This window comes from Stenella coeruleoalba (assembly GCF_951394435.1).
Source record: "Stenella coeruleoalba genome assembly, chromosome: 5".
Classification (NCBI taxonomy): Eukaryota; Metazoa; Chordata; class Mammalia; order Artiodactyla; family Delphinidae; genus Stenella; species Stenella coeruleoalba.
In genome coordinates this window covers 78,846,397-78,868,329 of record NC_137150.1, presented here as the reverse complement: position 1 = coordinate 78,868,329, position 21,933 = coordinate 78,846,397, and the positions used below count along the sequence as shown (strand labels likewise).

The following is a 21,933-nucleotide window of genomic DNA, read 5'->3' as shown; positions in this document are numbered from 1 at the left end:
AAGGACAAAGAGTATTTTATTTTATAAGAAAAGGTTTCCCATGAAAATCACTCTGCCTCAAGCTGTGAAAACTGGTGTTCTTAGAGCCCCCAAAGATCTTGGCTATTTCAAAGCAGGAAATAAAAATTTAGGAAAAGAAAAAAATTTTTCAGGGGGGTGGTGGGGAGGCTCTCTCCCCCACTTCCTCAGAACTGAAGAGGAATAAAAACTGAAGGAAGAAAAATACCTTACTCTGCTTAACTCAATCCACAGTTAATAGTCTTATTAACTGGTTTTGAAAGGCTCTAAACATGCTTTCCAAATTTTCAGAGGGCACCTCAGACTATTTAACTCTACTGAGCAAGACTATAGACATCCAAGTTGGGAGAAAAAAAATCTTCACATTCCACAGTAATCTGGTTTGCCCGCCATAGTTAAACATTTAATAACTAATGGTCAAATACAAACCAAACTGTCACTGCATACAGATTAGCCTGAAAACAGTTTTCAGGAGAAAAATATGCAGTATAAAAAGACTGACTAGGGACTTCCCTGGTGGCGCAGTGGTTAAGAATCTGCCTGCCAATGCAAGAGACACGGGTTCGAGCCCTGGTCCAGGAAGATCCCACATGCCGCAGAGCAACTAAGCCCGTGTGCCACAGCTACTGAGCCTGTGCTCTAGAGCCCAAGAGCCACAACTACTGAGCCCGTGTCCCACAACTACTGAAGCCCAGGCGCCTAGAGCCTGTGCTGCACAACAAGAGAAGCCATGACAATGAGAAGCCCACACACCGCAACAAAAAGTAGCCCCCGCTCACCGCAACTAGAGAAAAGCCCGCATGCAACGAAGACCCAGTGCAGCCAAAAATAAATTAAAAAATTTTTTAAATATTGACTACACACGGGCTTCCCTGGTGGCGCAGTGGTTGAGAGTCCGCCTGCCGATGCAGGGGACTCGGGTTCGTGCCCCGGTCCGGGAGGATCCCACATGCTGCGAAGCAGCTGGGCCCGTGAGCCATGGCTGCTGAGCATGCGTGTCCGGAGCCTGTGCTCCACAACGGAAAAGGCCACAGCGGTGATGAGGCCCGTGTACCGCAAAAAAAAAAAAAAAAAAAAAAATTGACTACACAGACATTAGATCTACTCAAAATACACATCTCACATTAAAAACAAACAAGAACTTTATGGGCACTAGGCCAACATCTGTTGATTACAAATAGTACTCACTGAAAAAGTGCCAGATGCCTAACAGCAACCGTAACTTTCTTAATGCCCTATAAAATATACCCAAGATAGGACTTTCATTCTAGGCATACCTCGGAGATATTGCAGGTTCGGTTCCAGACCATTGCAATAAAGTGAGTATCACAATAAAGTGAGCCACACACGTTTTCTGGTTTCCCAGCACACATAAAACTTATGTTTACACTACACTGTAGTCTACTAAGCATGCAATAGCATTATATCTACAAAAAAACAATGTATACACCTTAACTAAAAAATACTTTGTCGCTAAAAATGCTAACCATCATCTGACAACACAGGGTGCCACAAACCTTCAGTCTGTAAAAAATGTGGTATCTGCAAAGTGCAATAAAGCGAAGCACAGTAAGATGAGCTATGACTGTAATTTAGTAAGGCAAATGGTGATGATTTTTCCTCAAGTAAGTTTAAAAAAAGATTTGGAGGCTTTCCTTATGACCACCCTACACATGCCCATTAAGAAACTGTTCAAAACAAAAAAACAGGAAACAGAGAGGTAACAATCTACACCTAAGCCTTAATTACTTTTATTACTAATAATAATAACAGCAGCTAAGGTTACCCTGTGCCAGACACCTTACATGCATAATTACCTCCTTTAAGCATCACAATCACCCAGAAAAGTAGGTATTATTATCACCACGTCCAGAAGAGGAAAATGAAGCTATAAAAAGTTTGTAACTTGTCTAAGCCCACTATATCTGATCAAAGAGGGGCTTCTGGCCTTATAATGTCAAAAATGGACATAAAGCTATACATAACTAAACATACTATCAAATCTCACCCTAAAATCTCACTCTAAAACTCTCACTTTAATTTACACAGTATTCTCTGAAACCTTCCCCTCTGGAGCATGGAATTCATCCATGCAAAGCAAAGGACACAGGCCATGTGTCAGGTAAGTAAATTTATCCTTTCCTTCTTCCCTAAGTAGGGCAGCTTAATCTCTTTCCTAGTATTATTGCTAAATTGCTGTTTCTAAAGTGTAAAACCCAAATGGGCAGTTCATTACAATTATATAGTAGCACAATAAAGTCAAAAGAGCAAAGATTTAGGAATCAGAGAGATTAGGGATCCATTCCCAGTTTTGCCCTGTTGCTAGTTTTGTGTTCTTTATCCTCCAGAAGAGCCTCAGGTTCCTTGTCTGTAAAATGGAGATATCACCTAGGTCCTGTATAGTAATGCTCTTTAAACGTTGGTTCCCCTCCCTTCTCTTCTAAAATAAAAGCAAGACCCAGATACCTAAGGTAAGGACTCCAAAGTGTGATCCAATGAACACCAACCCTTAGAGGGATCCTATAAGCAGCATTTCCTAAACTTCTTTAGCCACAGAATATTATTACAGCATAACACTGCTTAAAGTAACTAGTGTAGGAAATGCTGACCAAAGGATTTTACATAGGTTAAAAAACAAAATGACACTTTGCTTCAGATGATAGCTCTTTTGGCTCTCAGTGTTCATTTTTATCCACTATCTAGTTCCTGCCTGCATTCTGGATAGCTGAGCTGAGTAAGTGCCTTGTGGATATATGAATACTCCATTTATAAACTATTATACATTAAAACCCAGATGTCCTCTTATAAGTGTGGTCTGAAAATTCTAACAGGGCTTGTTACTGCAATGTTAACAGAAAACAGTATTTTTCCACTAGTCTTCCAGTTACAGAGTAGAGGAGACAGGGGATAAAAAGTTCACATATCAGTTTTCATTTACCAAAACTGTAGGACATAAAATAAACTAAATCACTACAAACATAATGTGTATCTGGCCTCACCTGTAGAGAAAAAGCCAGTACAGAGAATGGGAGCCAATTATACTGCACCTGAATTTTGTATCATCACAGGATTTTATTATAATCTGACACTTAAAACACTTATCAACTAAGAAAAGTTCCTCAGAAGCACAGAAAATTTACTCCACGTCATGAAAACTATAAATCAACCTTTTAAATTAATATTTAACTACCCTCAAAAGCTACAAAAATACTACTTAGAGAGAAAAACATGATTATGAACTGATGTATTAAAAGTTGGTCTCTATGCTCAAGATTCACTGCTTTAAATTTCTGATTTATTTTTCAACATTCAACATTTATTAAGCAACAACTAGATACAGAGGATCTTCATGTGCAACAAAAATGCAAAGCAACAACAAAAATTATTGAGGGACTTCCTAGGTGGTCCAGTGGCTAAACTCCACCCTCCCAATGCAGGGGGCCTGGGTTCAATCCCTGGTCAGGGAACTAGATCCCACATGCCACAACTAAGACCTGATGCAGCCAAATAAATAAGTTAATTAATTTTTTTAAAATTATTGAGACTAGTGACCTCAGGAAACAATAAGGATGGAAGCAGGTGGGTGAAGTCTAACGCTTGCCTTGAGTCACGCTATGATGTGTCAAACTCAAAATCGGTGTCTTCAAGTTACCAGAGGTAGCAAGGCTCCATTTTTGCACATCATTCACATTCTCTTAGGACAGTAAAGTAGTTAAGAAAAGAGCTCTAGATTAAATTACCTTGGTTGGAATCCAAGCTCTGCCATCTGCTGGTTCTGAAACCTTGGCAAAAGTTACCCAACCTCTCTAAGCCTCAATTTCCTCAATGATAATGGGATCTGGCTCATAACTGACTTTGCAATATGGATTTCAACTATATTTGTTATCCATTTCTTATAGCCACTATTTCACAGACAGGCTGCATTAATTTTAAAGCAAGGTATTTGCTCTTAAAATTTTTACTTCAAAAGGATAAAACAATTTAACTTTACTTGTATATGGCTGACAATTTACTTTCTTCTTGGTAAGCAACATTAATAAAAAGTAAAAGTTCCAAAGCCCTACCCTAAGAAATCTTAGTTCAACCAACTTCCCAGAATCTTCCTATTTTCTTTCCAAATTATAAAGGTTACATAGTGCAGCAGTTAAAAGAACAAATTTGAAGTATGGCTACAAAATTTTCTGGCTGTGTAAGGCTCTCTAAGCCTCAAGTTTCCCCACTTGTAAATTGTATTTGCCTTACCAGATTGTGGTAAAGATTAAATAAGATAGAAATAAATTGCTTAGTACAGTGCAATGACATACTAAGTACTGAAAAAACTTTTGTCTTTTATTTAAAGTCTGGTGGCCTGAGTTCAACATGCTGGGCCTATTCCCTTCTAGTTGTGAGATCCTGAATATATCAATTAAAATATTTTTAACTCCATTATCCTTTAAATGCGGAGAATATTGCCTCAAAGCATTATGAAAGTTATATGAAGTATCAGTCCTTGGCACACAGTAAACACTCAAACAGTAGCTACATCTGAATTATTCTAGTTCTAAGATATGGACTACCATCATAGCATCTAGGGAAACTCAATACTCATCATAATAACCACAATCTTTTTTCTAATTAACTTTTTCCCCAACCCTCACTCCTATGGTCAACAGCAGCATTTCTTACCTCTTCCCTAAACTTTAGAAAGTACATAGGCTTTCCCAGGTATATATATGAAAAAAAAATTTGTTGTTGTTGTTAATTGGGACATAAAGTAAAGCTACATTTTTAAACAATGTTTTATTCTTAAATTAATAATGGTAGTTGACAAGCTATACAATTTATATTGATGCCATATACAAGACAGTGGAGTCAGAGAATCTTCTGCCTCTGGGGATCTTTCTTTTCTAAGGATCCCAGGAACTGGCCCACTTGCTCCTACGTTAGAAGTCATGACACACAGATCCTTTGTTTCTTACTAAGTACTCATTCTCCACTATAGCAGAAATAAAATACTAGAACATTTCCTCTATCCTTTGAAAGTGCACAGCCATTCTTTAACTTTCTATAAATTGACAAGAGGTAAATATATACTGTAAAGTCTCAAAACTCTCTCAATAAAGGTTATCCCTGATGTTCAACTGAATTTAAATAGAATTATGTTTTGTCCTTTATTAACTCCTCTTACGTTTCAATGGCACAGCAAGCATTTGCTACTTACAGAGAAAATAAATCTCTTCTAAGAATCATGCCCTAGGTCAGCCAAACATCTCACAATGTATACAATTAGTTAAAGAAGCAGATACAATGTTGATCAGTAAAAACCAAATTATTATCCTGACATCATGATTTCTCAAAACCCAATACAGACGGCCAAATTTTATAGCTATTTAAGAAGTTGGATTATTTAGTGAAGAGAACCCTTATTGCTTATTAATATTTCTTACTTTCTCTGGGAAAGCTCTTGAATTGATATACGAATATACACTAGTATATCAGACAAACACACACTATCCGAGAGACACAAAAAGAGGCCCTGTAAAAATTAAAGTTTTCATAAATCCCCACAATACAATTATATGTCTAAGTACATCCATGGTGAAAGGGCCTGTTCATATTTAAATAGTCTGTTTACTTTGTCTCTTGCAGAATAAGCTACCTGGTAAAAATAAGGAAACTGATTTATCACTTTTCATTATTCTAAATCTCTCTTCTACCCTCACCCTCTCCAAATAAACTCCTGGAAGGCCTGGGGGTATTGTACTAGCTGGACAGGCTCAATGTTTCAAAGGTATTGTGCTTACCAACCAGTGCAACCTAGCACCTGAGTTCTTTCATTCAGCTATCCATCCAGAGTTCACACCCCTCTGTGCTAAGCACACAGTATAACACAAGTGTCTATATCTCTGTGTCTCTTTCCTTTCCCTACTATTGTTCCTTTGTGTTTAAACAAAAACCCAGGTTTAACTTTATAAATTAATTTCTTGTATCAAAACTTAAATGTTTTTAGAAACATCAGTGACAGTTTGATGACCTGGAAACTCTAATACTATCATGTATAGTATACATGTAACTACCATGATAAATTGCTTTCAACTCAAATACGTATTAAGTAACCCACTATAGAAAGCACTGTGCTCCACACTGCAGGAAACATAAAGGTGAGTAAAATACCGTTTTTGCCATATTCGAATTTATAATCACCTAGAAAGAGACAAAACAAGTTAACTAGAATACAAGGCAGCACATAAGAAGAGTAATTGTGCTATAGGAGTTACATGCAAGTGCATTTCATGCCTTGGAGTAAAGGGCCAGGAAGACTAAGTAGTTGAGGTGGCATATGAGACTCTGAAAGCTGGGTGGCTCTTTGAAACAGCAAGGGGAGAGAATGTATGACAAAGAATATTTAGACTAATAAGATCTCATTGGGACCAAGACAATCATGGAAATAACAACATCTAACAAGTATACCAATAAGAATTTTAATATACTTTTTAAGTGTGCTAAAATATGGGGAAAAAATCATTACCTCCTACACCAAGGACCTTTCTGAAAAACATAAATCTCTCAACCTCCTTTAATGTGGTGTAAATTTCAAAATAAACTGAAGACATGACTAAAAACAAAGCAATGAGACAAATCAATGAAGCGTTTTTAAACTACATACACCTTATCTGTTCCTTTAAAATACATATATATATTTTATATATATATATATGATTAGGCAGATTAACAACAATATTACACAGTAACGTAATTCTGGAAAATTCTAAACCTGTACTGCTCAACATGTGGCTATTAAGCACTTAAAATGTGGCTACTACAAATTAGTATGTGCTATTAAGAGTGAAATACCCACTAGATTGTGAAGACTCAGTACTCAAAAAAGGTGGCAAAATTTATCATTAGTAAATTTTATATTCATTACATGTTGACATAATATTTTGGATACATTGCTTTAAATAAAATATATTCTTAAGATTAAGTTCACCTGTCTTTTTACTCTTTTTAATGTGGCTCCTAGAAAATTTTAAATTACATATGCGACTCACATTTGTGGCTTCCATTATATTTCTATTGAATAGGTCTGGTTTAAACAACTACTTAACATTTATATTGTTCAGATTTCTGTACTTGCTTCAGATTGGCATGGTAATCACTTGATCACAATGATACTAAGTAACCTTCCAAACATCTTGCCTCAGTGTCTAGATACTGAAAAGGTGAGACACCTGCCAAAAAAGTGTGCCAGCTTCTTAACTACCCTTTTGGAGCAAATGTGGAAAAAACAACCAACTAAAAACTTTTCCAGATACATTTACCAAACAGTTAATACTCCAGGCACTGCTAGCTGATGTCATGAGACTATGTTAGATAAGAACTACTCAGGGATGCAAAGAGATGGGATCCAAGAAATAGGACAGTGGACCCTAAAGAGCAGTGAAAGAAGTTAGAGGATGACAGCTGTACAGCAGAGGCCTGGAGAACAACCAGGCCAGATCCCAGTAGGACAGCACTCCAGGAAAAGAATGGAGGGTAGGGCAGAATCCAGAGAATGCTTAATAAAATTTGAGGGGAAAAAAATGAAGACTGTGATCATTGCAAGCTGTGCAAGAAAAAGAAAATGGCAACAAAAAAGTGTAAAAAAAAGTTGAAAGCAAAGGAAATGTGATCGCCACTTCAGAAACAGTTTGGTAATTCTTTAAAATATTAAACAGTTACCATATGACCTAGCAATTCCACTCCTAAGTATATACCCAAAAGATCTGAAAATATATGTCCACACAAAAACTTGTTCACAAATGTTCATATCAGCGTAATTCATAATAGCCAAAAAGTAGAAACTATCCAAATGTCCACTGACTGATGAACGGGTAAACAAATGGTGGCATTTCCATACAATGGAATATTATTCAGCAATAAAAAGTAATGAAGTACTGATAAATGCTACAACATGGATGAACCTAGAAGACATTATATGAAGTAAAAGAAGCTAGTCACAAAAGGCCACATATTTTATGATTCCATTTATATGAAATGTCAAGCATAGGCAAATCCATAGAGAGTATAGAGAGTAGATTAGTGGTTGCCTGGAGCTGGAAGGAAGGGAAATATGAGGAATGACTACTAATGGATACAGGGTTTCTTTTTGGGGTGATTAAAAATGTTCTAAAATTAGATTGTGGTGATGGTTGCATCACTCTGTGAGTACTGGAAACCACTGAACTGTACACCTTAAATTAATGAATTTTATGGTATGTGAATTATATCTCAATAATGCAGTTTTTAAAAGGAAATTGTACACTATTGTACACTATTCACCTTAATGTCTAGATATTGAGTACTGATCATTTGAATAATAATTTAAATAAATAATTATTTAACTAAAAATGGTGGTATAATTGCATTAGTAAGATAGTAAAAGGGAGATGGTGATAACAATAAATAATATCTAAAAATAATTTAAAGACATAGACAAATAGTACACTAATTAAAATTATAATAAAACTACTAGAGGAAATAGCTGTCATAGTTAAGGTTGCCTCTGAGAAACAGAAATGAGGGAGAGGAGTTACGCTTCGATATTAAGACTTTCTGCACTATTTGATTTCTTTAAATCATACGATAGAGTGTATTACTTAATAAAAAAATTTTTTTAAATTTTTTAAGACTAAGGAATGCTGGTTTAGGAGCAGAATGAAACCATGCGCTCTTAAAGAGGTAAAAGGCACAGGCTTCATTGACATTGACGCACTCTGCGCCTCTGATCTCTCAAGAGAACAGGTTTTCTCATCTAAGATGTTCAAAAAATGCAAAGTTAAAGGAAAATATCAATTATCTTTTATCTTTTTCTTTACAATGAAATAAACAGCTATTTCCAGCAAGAACACACATAATATCTACTTGACCTTATAGATCATTTCTCAAATACACAGAGTGGCAAATATTTTAAATGTGCCACTAAGCGTTCATCGGTTATGCCTGTTATCATTTTACCTCTTATTACCAAGAGAAGTACTCTCTCATCTTCGTATTTACTCCCCATCCAACTCATATTCTAAAAATAAGGGTTTAGTAATCTACTAGGATGAAAAACAATAGCAATTTTCTAGAATAATTGATTTAAATTTCGTTTTAATTCTAACACTCTTATGCTAAAGCCAGTGTTAATTTAGGTCTGCATACACAAAATGTTATTTCATAGCAGAAATAACCTGTAAAGATTCAGAATATCTATGGAAGGATACTTAAGAAATTGGAATGCTGACTGTCTCCAGGAAAGAGGACTGGTAGTTACAGAGCAGGAGGAGGAGGAAGACATCACTGAATACTTTTAAATTTTGAATCATGTGAATAAATTCCATTTTTAAAAGCAAAATATGTAAATAAGACAAACATGGAATTGTCTATCATACAGCATCCAATTTATATTATTATTGCGATTGTTACTATACATTACGTAAATATGATACACATATATACATATAATTTATTATTATTATTGAAACCCTACCAACTCAAAGCTTCCCTCTTCCCTTCAGAGTTTAAATAATGTGTAAAGTGCGAAAGCTCTGAAATTCCAGTAAGACAGCAAATGCACCTACAATACCGTCAGCCTGATGCCAGGCATAACTCCAGCACTCCAATTCTCCAGGTGCTGCCTTTATGAATTCAAAAGTCTAGGATTAGCAGCTCGATTCAACTCAATAACTTCCACACAGATCATGAAGAAAGTGGTTAATCAATTTAAAAGAATTAACTGATTTTACGGAATAAGGGGAAGTAGAGGGAGTCACATTTTTAAAAGATAGGTTAGCCTTCCTTAGAAAGAAATCTGAAACATCTTCTCACTTATATTAGTCAATGAAGCCCCTAAAAATTTCTTAGACCTCCAAAAGAGAAAAAAAAGTACGTTGTCATGATTGTCCTTTTTCTTCAGGTCAACAATTAAGATACCCACCTTTTCAATTCTCATTATAGAGGCCATAAGTGTATTTGGTAAAGTGACTCTCTAACAGCTAATCATAATTCATAAGAAAGCTTAAATGACTCCATGCAGTGCCTTCTAAGCATTCCACAAAGGTATGGGCATGTCAAAATCCAAACAGCAACTCCATATATACCACAGAAGAAAAAATAAGACAACAAATCTTAAATCAGATAAAATGCTGTTGCTGAGTAATATACATAGACGGGCAATGGAAGAAAGAGTTAGAAACGATACTCTGGGCTAGCATACTGAAGACTTTAGTACCTTCATCCGTTATCACTGAAAGCCAACTGGAATTGGTCAACCAGACAGAGATGACCCAGTTCTCTTCCTCATCACTTCAGGTAACCAAGAAATTAGAGACTGTTTAATGCAGTGAGAAGTTGAGAATCCCAGCTACCCAGAAGAGCCCTTCCTGACTCCTGTCCTTTTGAGAGTGAAGTTAGTATAATTTAACCTTCCCTAGATCAAAATTTTGAACAATTATCAGAGTGATTTCCCCTGGGGTTGTGTGAGGCTACACCAAGTAATCGCAATATGCTTGTTTTCCTGAACTGTCTGTCTATACTTTTTAGAAGGTGTAATGCTTAATATCAGTGTAATTCAGTCCCTTCTAATTTGCAGTTTTAAAAAAAAAAAAGACAATTGAATGACTTAGAGCTATGTGTTAAAGAATAAAAAAAGAACTCTAAATAAAAGCCAAAAAATAACCTATGAGGAAAGAGTATGCACCATTTGTGTGGGGATTTTTGGTTCACTTCCTGATTGTCAAATACCAACGAATTCCAAAAAGGTGATGTTCCAAATAACCCAACTGCACATTGATGCATAGCTGTCATTCTTTAACAACAAGTACAAGGCTCACAGTTCCAGACATAACAAGTGTCCGATAGATACTTGACTAATTGGTTGTGTACATATAATAAAATTTCATGAAGTTTGCTGTCAAATATTAAAATAAAGAGTAGAACACTTAAAATACTTCACAACCTATATGAAGAGATGGAGAGAAATAATCCTTAATAATGGCTAATTTGGGGCTTCCCTGGTGGCGCAGTGGTTGAGAGTCCGCCTGCCGATGCAGGGGACACAAACCGGTCTGGGAAAATCCCACATGCCGCGGAGCGGCTGGGCCTGTGAGCCATGGCCACTGAGCCTGCACGTCCGGAGCCTGTGCTCCGCAACGGGAGAGGCCGCAACAGTGAGAGGCCCACGTACCGCCAAAAAAAAAATAATAATGGCTAATTTGTAGAATCACATTCTAATATTACCTGGAAATATAAATACACCAGATTTACTTACAATCAATCAGTACTTTTCAATAAAAACCAGTGCTCCAACTGAACATTAAACAAAAAAATACCATAACTTATTTTTCTTTTTGTGCCATCATAAGCCCTAACATTTTCATTTTCAATGTTTGTCTTAACAAGTTTTCCCTGAAACCTTAAAAGAATTGAGAATTTTTTCCAATATAACTGTAAGTAATTAAATACTATATTTGCTAACAGGCATGCCTGAAACTAATTTCAAAAGAGGTACCAATCATGAAAGTCTTACACAGTCACTGCTAAATTATCAATGAAAGACTATCCTAAAAGAAAAGGCACTTTAGCTTAACACTTGGAATCCAAGTGTTAAGGCAACAGCAATCCATTCTCTATAAAATATACAATAAAGAGCAAGAGCTCTAGAATCAGAATGCCTGTATTTGAATTCTAGCAGAGCAATCTTCTAGTCAGGTAATCTTGGACAAGTGGCTTCACTTCTCTAAATGTCATTTACCTATCTATAAGGTGGGGATAATAGTATTAGCTACTTTGTAGAGTTGTAATGATTAAAATGAGCTGTTGCATGTAAAGAATTTAGCAGATTGCTTATTAGCATTTAATAAACATTCAATAGACATATCACAAGTCAATCACGTTATTATTCACAGCCCCTTTCTATTAAAGCAACCTACTTATTTTTGGCTTCCTAAGCCAAGGAATTCAACATGATACAATTAATGGTAATGAAAAAATGGAGTATTAATGTTACTGCTTTGCACCAATGTTACCAATATTTTTGCCTGCCTTCCTACCATCTCTTTGGCATTAGGGCATGCTCATTAAATCCTAGGACTGTAAGTTCATTTAAATTATACCACCATCTAAAACACAAGTTTCTATGGGAGTTTGCTAGTGGCCTAGTGGTTAGGATTCCAGGCTTTCACTACCGTGGCCCAAGTTCAATCCCTGGTCCGGGAACTCAGATCCCACAAGCCCCGTGGTGCAGCCAAAAAAAAGTTTAAAATTTTAAAAATACAAGTTTCTAGGAAAATAGTGCCTCGTTCATCAGGAATGTTTACTTTTCATTATTAAATTGATTTCAAAGGACAATCAAGAAATTGACAACTCCAAACTATGTTAATAAAGGAACACGTTAAAGGTTCATATTCATGCCATTGTTGGCCATGGTATCCTGGAGACAAAAGGAAAACCTGGTTTGGCAAAATTAGTTTCAAAATAACCAAAACATCATTGCCTCAATATGATCACACTAAAATGCTTCTAAGAAAACTATTCAATACAAAAATATAAGATTCAATCATTTACAGAATTTCAACTTGCACACGCTTTGAAAGTACACTTTTCTCCCCAAAACATAAGCAAAAGTGAGAAAGGAGATCATAAACTAAGAATCCAAATCTACAAAGTTGTGTCTTTGTATCTTGTTTCAGACCAAGTATATTACAGACATGAGCATAAACTGAAATAATTTACTGAATGTCCATCATGTGCTAAATATTAACTCATTTTTTAAAAAAACTAGAATAAAAACTCAATAATAGATAGAATAGAATAAATATCCCTTTATTTTATCAATTTAATGGTAGGAAACTTGGGAAAACAAATTGTTCTCCTTTAACTCTGTCAGTTTTTCCTTGCTGTTTTATTCACACAGGTCTTCATATAAATATACATTTCTATATCGCACTCAAACAAGGTCAAAGACAATTTATATAACCAAGGATGATTTGTACAACCCAAGATAGAAGCAAAGATTGCAACCTCTACTTTAAAACCAGTGAACCATGAAAATGCTTCTATCCTTGCAATCATGCAAGGTTCCCTTTCCATACTATCTCCTCCAACCCCTCCCCCCCCAAAATAGGCTAGAAAATGATGCTAAACATTCCAATAAATTCATTTACTCATGGTGATTATGTTCTTAGTAGAACAATATCTGGGAAATCAGGTTAGTTCTGTTAGTACCAGCATATAATCCCATCACACCCACATGCTCTGCCCCTCCATTCTCCTATTGCAGGGTGGAGCATCACAAGAGACACCACAATCCCACAGCCTGCCCAATCCCACCGCTGTCCCACAATCCCATGAGAGTTATTAAATGTATGGAACTGCAGCACATGCACGTTTCACAGCCTTCTCTACACATAATGCACACAAAAAAACAGAGCTCCCTTGGTCTCAGAATCTGCTGCTGACACTTAAGGCTGCTTCCCCAGCCTTGCTGTTTCTCCAAAACAGTATCTCACACCAGCAACCTAAGTCCAAAACAAGGGGCAGACAGCACAGGATACAAGTATATACTGATTTTCAGCTGAACTATGCAAGTGAAATGAGAAGATGTCGCCTCATTTTCTAAATGCAATTCCCAACCAGTCATAAATTGATTTGTGAACCTCTGGGTTCCCTTGAAGTTTTTTCCTAGTACACTACTGTGCCTTAAAGTCATTTCACAATTAGCATTCTAGAGGTGCATGTAACAAGAGAGCATGCAATTTTTATATGAAGGTCTAGTTTTTTTAACAACTCTGGAAAGGGCTGGTTGGGAAAGGAATGAAAACAATGAAAATAAAAGTCTAGTTTTCAGTTTCACACATGAGCTCTCTTCCACAATGGATAATCTAGAAATTGGTTACATTCTAATAACCTGATTTTTATGTGTCACAAAGAGATTAAATTCCCTCTGGAATAGAAAAACTCTAAGTTGCCACCTGCTCTTTGGTTTTAGTCACCATACAACTAAATACTGCACAGTAATATGCAACTACTATTAATTATTCACTTCACTAAAAAAAATTGATCTAAAAAAGTTTTATATGAGGAAATAACTTGACTTAGCTAGACAACTAGCTAAATTTTCACTAACAGTTTATCAAAAAGATTTATTACTAATATTTTAACCAAAAGTCACCATAGACAGTCCCTCACTTTCTCTATTTTGAGTAAAATATCATGTGATTCTACAGAAGAACTTCATAACTATTTACATTTATTTAATAACACTTGAATATGGACGAGGGCAAAAAAAAAATGGGTTCACCATAGCGAGTAAAAAAAAAAAAAAAAAAAAAATTCAGGGACTTCCCTGGTGGCACAGTGGTTAAGAATCCGCTTGCCAATGCAGGGGACACGGGTTCGAGCCCCGGTCTGGGAAGATCCGCCATGCTGCGGAGCAACTAAGCCCGTGCACCACAACTATTGAGCCTGTGCTCTAGAGCCCACGAGCCACAACTACTGAGCCCACACGCCACAACTACTGAAGCCCAAGCACCTAGAGCCCGAGCTCTGTAACAAGAGAAGCCTCCGCAATGAGAAGCCCGTGCACCACAACTAGAGAGAGCCCACGTGTAGCAACGAAGACCCAACACAGCCAAAAAAAAAATTCAAATATACTGTTTTAAACTTAGCTCAACAAAAAAAGGCAAAAAATACTTGTTATAAAATCAACTTTTAATTTCTGCTGGAGTCTGCATATTACCATTATTTTAAATGGAAGGTTTACTTAAGAATAACCATTATTTATGAAAAACTAGTTTTAAGCAAGTACCGAAGATTAAAGGCTGTATAAAATATCTAAAATTTTTATGTCACGGTTTAGCCCAAAAAATATTTTCATTGTTTTCAAATAAATTACCATCGGGTTATTATAACTAAGTTTCAAGTGTGAGGTTTTTGAATCTACATAAAAAATTATTTTCTTTTTTAGGACTTTAAATGGAATGCATATAAATAAAAACCTTTAGTTTACTAGTCCTGAAAATAAATCTGACAGTTTTGGGTCCAGAAAAATTAGAAACAGTTCAAGACTGTAAAGTTAAATATCATTGCCAGTAACCAACTGCTGCCTCTGAATTTCAAGAAAACCTATTGTATATTAAATTTTTAAAAAGTGAACTCAACTACCCTCTCATCTCAGCACTTTCTCAACTTTCCCATTACAATCAACAATATAACTTGGTGGTCAAATCTTCCAGACCAGTAACATCAGAATTTATTTTTAACTCCTGACTCCTTCCCAAATATTCCCCTTCAATCCAATCCAAAGCCCTGCCAGTTCTTCATTCACGCTGTCTTGCAAATGTGCTTTCATCTCATTTTCACACTTTATATTCTCATTCTTCATGACATACCCTACTACTCCCTAAAATGGCTCTGATGTTTTGCTACTAACCCATCAACTCAGCTGCCCAGATCGTCTTCAAATATTTCGTTCAGCAACCTACAGTAAATACCAATCTCTCTTGAATCTCAACCAAACTCTTACAGGCCCCCTTTGCCCTCCATCAGTTAACACATTTCCCAAATTCCATCTCCTCTTATTTTCCTATTTAGGCCCCTTTCATTCAGATTTACTAACCTGCTTTATAAATACAAAAATCACCACCTCTATGTGTCTGTCCATTCCTTCCATCTAGAATCCTCTATGCTTCTCTGTCAATTCAAGTTACTGCCTCCTTTAACACCTGTCTTAAAACACACCTCTACAGAAGTCTTCTCTCTCCAGCCCTCTACCTCATCCCTTCATTTCTTGTCCCTCTGAACGAAGCACTTCTGTTTGCATTTATAATCTTGCAGTCATCATGATATTGTTTTCACATTTTGACCTATAACCTCTCAACAACTGACAAGATTTTCAGGCCAAGGACTATAATTTCTTACGTATCTCTCATTTGAACAGGGGTCCCTTAGAACACTAGCACTCCAACAAATGCTTAATTACTCCCCTTTCTTCCAAAATGTCCTTAAAGTCAGGGTTGTCAAAAACACATAATTAGCACTGATCTCCAACTTTTAAAATGTTAGGTTGACCTATATGGTAACAGAAAAGTCAACATTTTAACCTGCACACTTTGCAAGGGTTACTCCATCCTCAGGCAACATCCACACAGGATTCAAAGAGAATCCTGGAAATTAAATGAAAAGTCCCCAAATTTAATATTATAAGCTATCCTATTTTGCTCTCTGAAATAGATCTAATACATTAATTACCTAAAATTGATTTCAAGTGGTTTTTAAACCAAGATGAAAAACATCCTAACACTCCAGTACCACAAGAGGCTCTTAAGTAGCTATTATAAGATTTGCTTCATCACAGCAGAAAATTACCCCAGAATTTTAAAATATTCCTCTCAAATGACCCCATGAAGTGCTTAGAAAGCTTGACCATTCCCTGAAAGATGCATCATCAGCTTCCCTCTTCACATACCCTGCATTCTGAACTAGCTAGTCACCAAAAAAAACTTAACTCTCAAAAATAATCTCCCATTCAGTTATTACCTTAGACTACCCTGTTTCAGGCAAGTTCCAAAAGCCAAAATAAATTGAAATTCTGAGTTCAAATAAGAGTGATCATTTTATGTTGCTTAAGGACATAATCAATTTCATATAACAGCAAATACTTTTTAAAAATCTCAGTTCAATTCTCTCCTTCTAGGCAGCAAAACAGTTTTTCTTTGCCCTCATCATGCCCCTTTCTGGAGGAATAAGGAAACAATACAGATATTTTTGTCAAATTCTGTAAGTATGTTTAAATAAACTGTCATTAAATACCACATAAACATATCCACATATAGAGAACATTAGAACATTGGACACTTAGTATAGACTTGGACACTCAACATAGACTTTTCTGCACAAATCAGGGAAGACGGTACAGTCTAGCAACAACCTTGAACACAGCCCAAGTATCCCTATTATATGCAGGACCACAGCCTTCTGCAAAACCTATGATGGAAAGGTCTAAATCCATATTCTTCTAACTCCATAGTCTTACCTAAATTCAACAGGAAACCAATGCAAGAGTATTTTAAATAGTCTTAAGAAGGAACCCCTGAACTCTAGATCATTTAGCAAGTACTGAGTGCAATGGCACCCTAAAACTGAACTTTAATGATGAATCAGTGACAATTATCATTCAACTTAGCATTTGGCAACATGACAATACAAGCCCCAATCAAAACTTGGACATACTTCCAAATTACCTTTTGATTAAACGTTAATTCTATAGTGGTAGATTGGTAATGTCAAAATGGAAAGGTTAAGAGATAACATATTATACCACTTATCCAATTTAGAACAATGCATGTTGAGATACTACTGCTACTGCATATCAATCAGCCCCACCGGTCCCTTCTAAAGGGAAGAATCAAAGCTTGCCTCCAAACCGTAATGTGGTTACGGAGCAAGTTCATCTCTAGATTATGAACACATACTTTGTATAGTCACATAGGCAAGAAAGAAATGTTACGAGACAGTGACATTTAGCTCCTCTATTAAGTATACAAAACTATGATAACTCCTGAGACCTGAGCTAACTAAACTATCCCTCATTCCAAAAGACACATTCTGCAAAGGCACATAATGGTTTATGAGTCTTGTCCTTCGCTTTATTCAAAAGGATGAGCAAGTAAACACTTCCATCGCTATTCTAAGATGGAAAAACTCAACCGCTTGATAAAGCTATCAACTGCAAGAAAACTATATGACAAGAACTAAGTTTCAGATCGAATCATCCAAATAAAAATCATATTCCCTCAATTCAAGGTTAATAAGACCGGGGGAGGGGATATGGGAGGAGAAAAGAGGGAGCTGCCTCATCCTTGACTGAAGACAGGTTTTTGCCCTTTTCCATTACCTCCGGCTGTTATATCAGAAGGTCTCATAATTTAAGATCCTGATATTTTAAAGACTCTTATTTAAAGGGTGAGGTGGAAAGGGGGTGTAAAATAAAATCAATACTCACTGCTAACTTTCATGCTGCCAAAAGCTGAAGGCTGCTGCACTGGCTTGCAGCTCTCCGCAAAGGAGGTGGTTCTGGGCCGCCCTGACATGATCACTCTCTTTCCGAATCACCTTCTTTTCCTTCCTTCCTCCTCTTCTTCCTTTTGTTTTATGTTGGGGTGTTAGGTTAATGATAAATGCAGCATTAAGTTCTCCCACAAGAAAAAGACTTCGTCCTCTTGGCTTTTCACTCCTTTTGTACAGCTATAAAAAAAAGCGAGCGATGTATTTCTCCTTGAAGACAGATCAGTACGGATATTTAACATATAGATGATCGGGAGCTGGGAAAAAAATACAATTCTTTCCCCTCCCTTTCCTTGGAAGGGAGAAATGGTTGGGAGGTCCTAAAAAATATATATCACGTGAAACGGGGGCAGATACTTGATTGAAAATAAGTACTCTGAATATTATATTTTCCTCGGGGATTTTTTTTCCGAGTCAATGAAGAAGGGAAGCGGCGGAAGGATCACGAGTCTCACGCTTGAAAAGAAAGGGGGATGGGAAGGAGGGAGGGAGAGGGAGGGGGTGGCTCGGAGATGCGTCGGGAAACGCTGCGGCTCCGACAGCGGCGGGATCCGGCGGCCTGACGGCAGGGGCCCGGCGAACTGGAAGGCGGCGGAGTCGCGAGTCAGTCAGAGGCGGGCGGTGGCGGCGGCTCCCCTCCTCATTGCGCCAGGAGCAGCTGCACTCGGCGGCTGGATCCAGCGGCCATGGCGGCGGCGGTGGCGGAGGCAGCTCCCTTCAGACCCCAGGCAGCGGCTCCTCGACTGCTCCCCATACGCCGGGGACATGGGAACCCAGCAACCGCTTCCGTCCCTCGGGGCCCCCTCCCCCGTCCAAGGCACCAGCGCGGCCGCCCTCCCGCCCCTCGCTTCTGCACGGTCCCGCTCAGGAAGTGTCCGCGCTTTGCCCCCAGCCCGGGCCCTGTCAGTGGCTGCAGGGCCGGCTCCTCCTCGCTTCCTTCCTTCCTTTGTCACTCGGCCCGGGCGGCGGCGGCGGCGGCGGCAGCGGCAGCGGCAGCACAAACCTGCATTCGCCCGGGTCAGGGGCAGCTCTGTGTGAGGAGTGCCGTCTGCGCAGCCGCCTAGCTTTTCCCCACTCCCCCTCCCCCCTCCTACTCGTCCTCCGCCTCCTTCCTCCCCCACCCAGCCTTACACCGCCCAGCGCCCCCGCGTCCGCGTAACAGGCGTCTGGGAATCGCCGGCCGAGCCGAGTGTCCTCCCCCTTCGGTAGGGGAGCCGAAGCCCGAGCGGAACCAATCACGGATGTCGTTTGTTTGCAGATCCTCCCGGAAAAAGCCGATCGACCTGAGGAGCCAATTAGAAAGTGTCGCTGGAAATTCACGCCCAAGGACGGAAAATGCCGAAGATAGCCGACCGAGAAGAAGGTGGGTTCGCCTTGTCTTGTGGCTGGCTGGAGGAGAAATTCGACAATGGCAACAGTGACCAATCGGAGTCGCCGGCCCTCAGGAAAATGCTTGAAGAGTTAAGGACGGTGAAGCCCGGAGTCGCTGGTGAAACCGCACGGCTGGGCGCCGTGGCCGCTTTGTAATTGGCCGAAACTCCGCTGGGAGTGCACCTCCCTCGGTGATTGGTGAAGGAATGGGGCTTCCGAGGACAGTCTGGCCAGTCAGGACGTCCCCTCCCTCGACGAGGTGGGGAGAAGTTGAGAGCGAAGGGAGGGCATCTATAAAGCGCCTTCTCATTGGCCTGAAGCTCTGGAGCCGGAGTCGGGGCAAAAGGGAAAAGGAGGGAGGTCGAAACCCGTAGCGGCAGCCAATCGGCTCTCGCTGCCGTCCAATCGCAAGACCTAGCTGCAGTGTGATTGGCCTTCGGTCTCCGGTGGCGGTCCCTGGAGCGGGGAGAATCGCGACTGGGGTCGTGGCGGATGGTTAGACGGGCTCGCCTGCGGCTACTTGCAGCTTGTGTGGAAACTGCAGATAGGGAGCACGAGCCCTTCGCGAGCCGGTGTGAAGCTGCTGTGGTCGGCGGCGCTGGGCTCCGAGCGCTCGAGCGAACGGAGGGTTGAGGGGTCTCCCCACCCACTGGAGGCTCTCGGCGGGGCGGGGCTAATTCTGCGCGCCCGAGGCTCCCCTCCGCCCGAGAGAGCGCGTCCCGAGTGCCGGCGTCTTCCCAGGAAGGGCCAGACGGATTCAGGGCGCCTCCCCGGCTGGGTGCGAGCTCTCGGGCGCTAAACTGAGAACAAAGCTTCCAGACAGGCAGCGCCCCTCGGCGGCCGCGCCCCGCCCAGTCGCGGAGGCCATTGATAAGAGTGAGGGCGACTGCGCCTCGTGCGCCAGGCCAAACCCGGCCTTCCAGAAACGCCCCTGAGAAATGAGCTCATGCTGGCTGCGCGCGCTCTTCGGGCGCGACTGCCCAGCGCAGAACGGGCCCCAAAAGCAGGTGAGGGGAAGTGCCGTCAGGTCGGATATCCCGAAGACTCTGAGGAAACAGGGAGTCAGAATAGCCCTTTGTAGTTTTTGGTTCTTTGGAACTAGGGTGATCTATAAAAGTACTATATAAGTTGATTTCGCACGTAGGCCAGTGGTCAGATTCCCGTGGTTTGCCTAAGGACAGTGAGGTATGGCTACAGAAAAAGTAGAAAGGACAGTTGCCATCAGTCCCGTGGTGTCTGTAATTTCCACCTGCAGAGTCATCCCGTTCTGTTAAGATACTATCTCTGGGAGCACATATAAAAATACACATACTTGGTCAGGTTAACTAGATGTTGCTTTGTTAAACTGATGAGGAACTTGGGACAGAACAAAGTAAGCTTTGATGGGAGAACGGAAAGGTCTAGATAGTGTTTGCAAACTCAGATGTCTACAGGGGCCAGAAAAGCAAAGCAAATGAGTGAAACTGGCCTGGTGTAAAACAATAGGGAATGATAAGCAACGTGGCAAATTGGAGTGTCCCTGCTGTAACTGAAAGGAGCAGCTGTTCGGCTCTAGCAGATTGTTACCCTGAAGAATGTGGATCCAGTGTTCTGAGGTATTCTGGTTTTTTCCCCCAAGAGAAACCGTAAAGCAGGATTTTTCTATGAAATCCCTCGATTTTTACACCAATATTTCCAAACCCTACAGGCCGAATTAAAAACATCCCAGGGTAGATGTGGCCAACATGCAATCAATTTGTAATCTCAAACCTGGACATAGGTTTTTTTATATAGCCCAGGAGTGGTAGCAGCTCTTGTTCTTTGCAATGAAGAGAGAACATGAGGCCTCTGGATGCCATGGAGAAGGGTAAAGAATGTTAAAAGCAAACTCAGTGCGTGGCAATTTTGTCAAATGATTGTTGCCTCTCCCTGCAAACTATTATGAAAAACCTTTGCCACTAGTCCCTAAAACACTGTGAGGCAAAGCTCTAAATCCTGCCTTCCTCTTTACTCCCCATCCCTACTCCCAGTTATACCAGCGGGAAAGTGAATAACAAATGTTTAGGTTATACAAATTGGAAACATGGCTATTCTTTTGTATATAATAAAGTACAAAAATAGTCTACCTTAAGGTTATGATTAATAGCTTTACTGTTGCTGCCTTCAAATATTTTGAACTGATGCTGTTTAAAATAAAAAAAAAAATCTGACCAAGAGGGGGGAAACTTTATAGGAAAAAATAAAAGTAGTTCAATCTAGAATTAGGACATAAGGAGGGAGAAGTTTAGGAGAAAATATAGAACCACTGAAATTAACATTCCATGATTGTTTCTCTGACCTTTCAAATTCTTCCTCTACCTTCCCGCCTGCTGTCAACCATTTATCAGTTTTTAATGATTTTAATAGTTAATGCTTCCTGAGTGTTTATAATGTGCCAGACACTGTTCTTAAGTGCTTCACACATGCTATCTCAAATTATAATCGTAAGTACTGTTACCA

At 39.3% G+C, this 21,933-nt stretch overlaps 1 protein-coding gene across 4 annotated transcripts in view; it reads right to left on the bottom strand.

The window, feature by feature from the left end:
* Positions 1-19,052, bottom strand: part of GSK3B (glycogen synthase kinase 3 beta) — a 201,696-nt gene extending 182,644 nt beyond the window's left edge. For 2 of the 4 annotated variants that reach the window (XM_079923164.1, XM_079923166.1), the window contains exon 1: positions 18,023-19,049. In XM_079923164.1, the coding sequence (XP_079779290.1) occupies positions 18,023-18,110 (88 nt within the window). In that variant the 5' untranslated portion in view covers positions 18,111-19,049. Of the gene's footprint in view, positions 1-18,022 lie in introns of all 4 variants that reach the window. The other 2 variants (XM_079923165.1, XM_079923167.1) reach the window with 2 other exon arrangements.
* Positions 19,053-21,933: the final 2,881 nt, after the last annotated feature.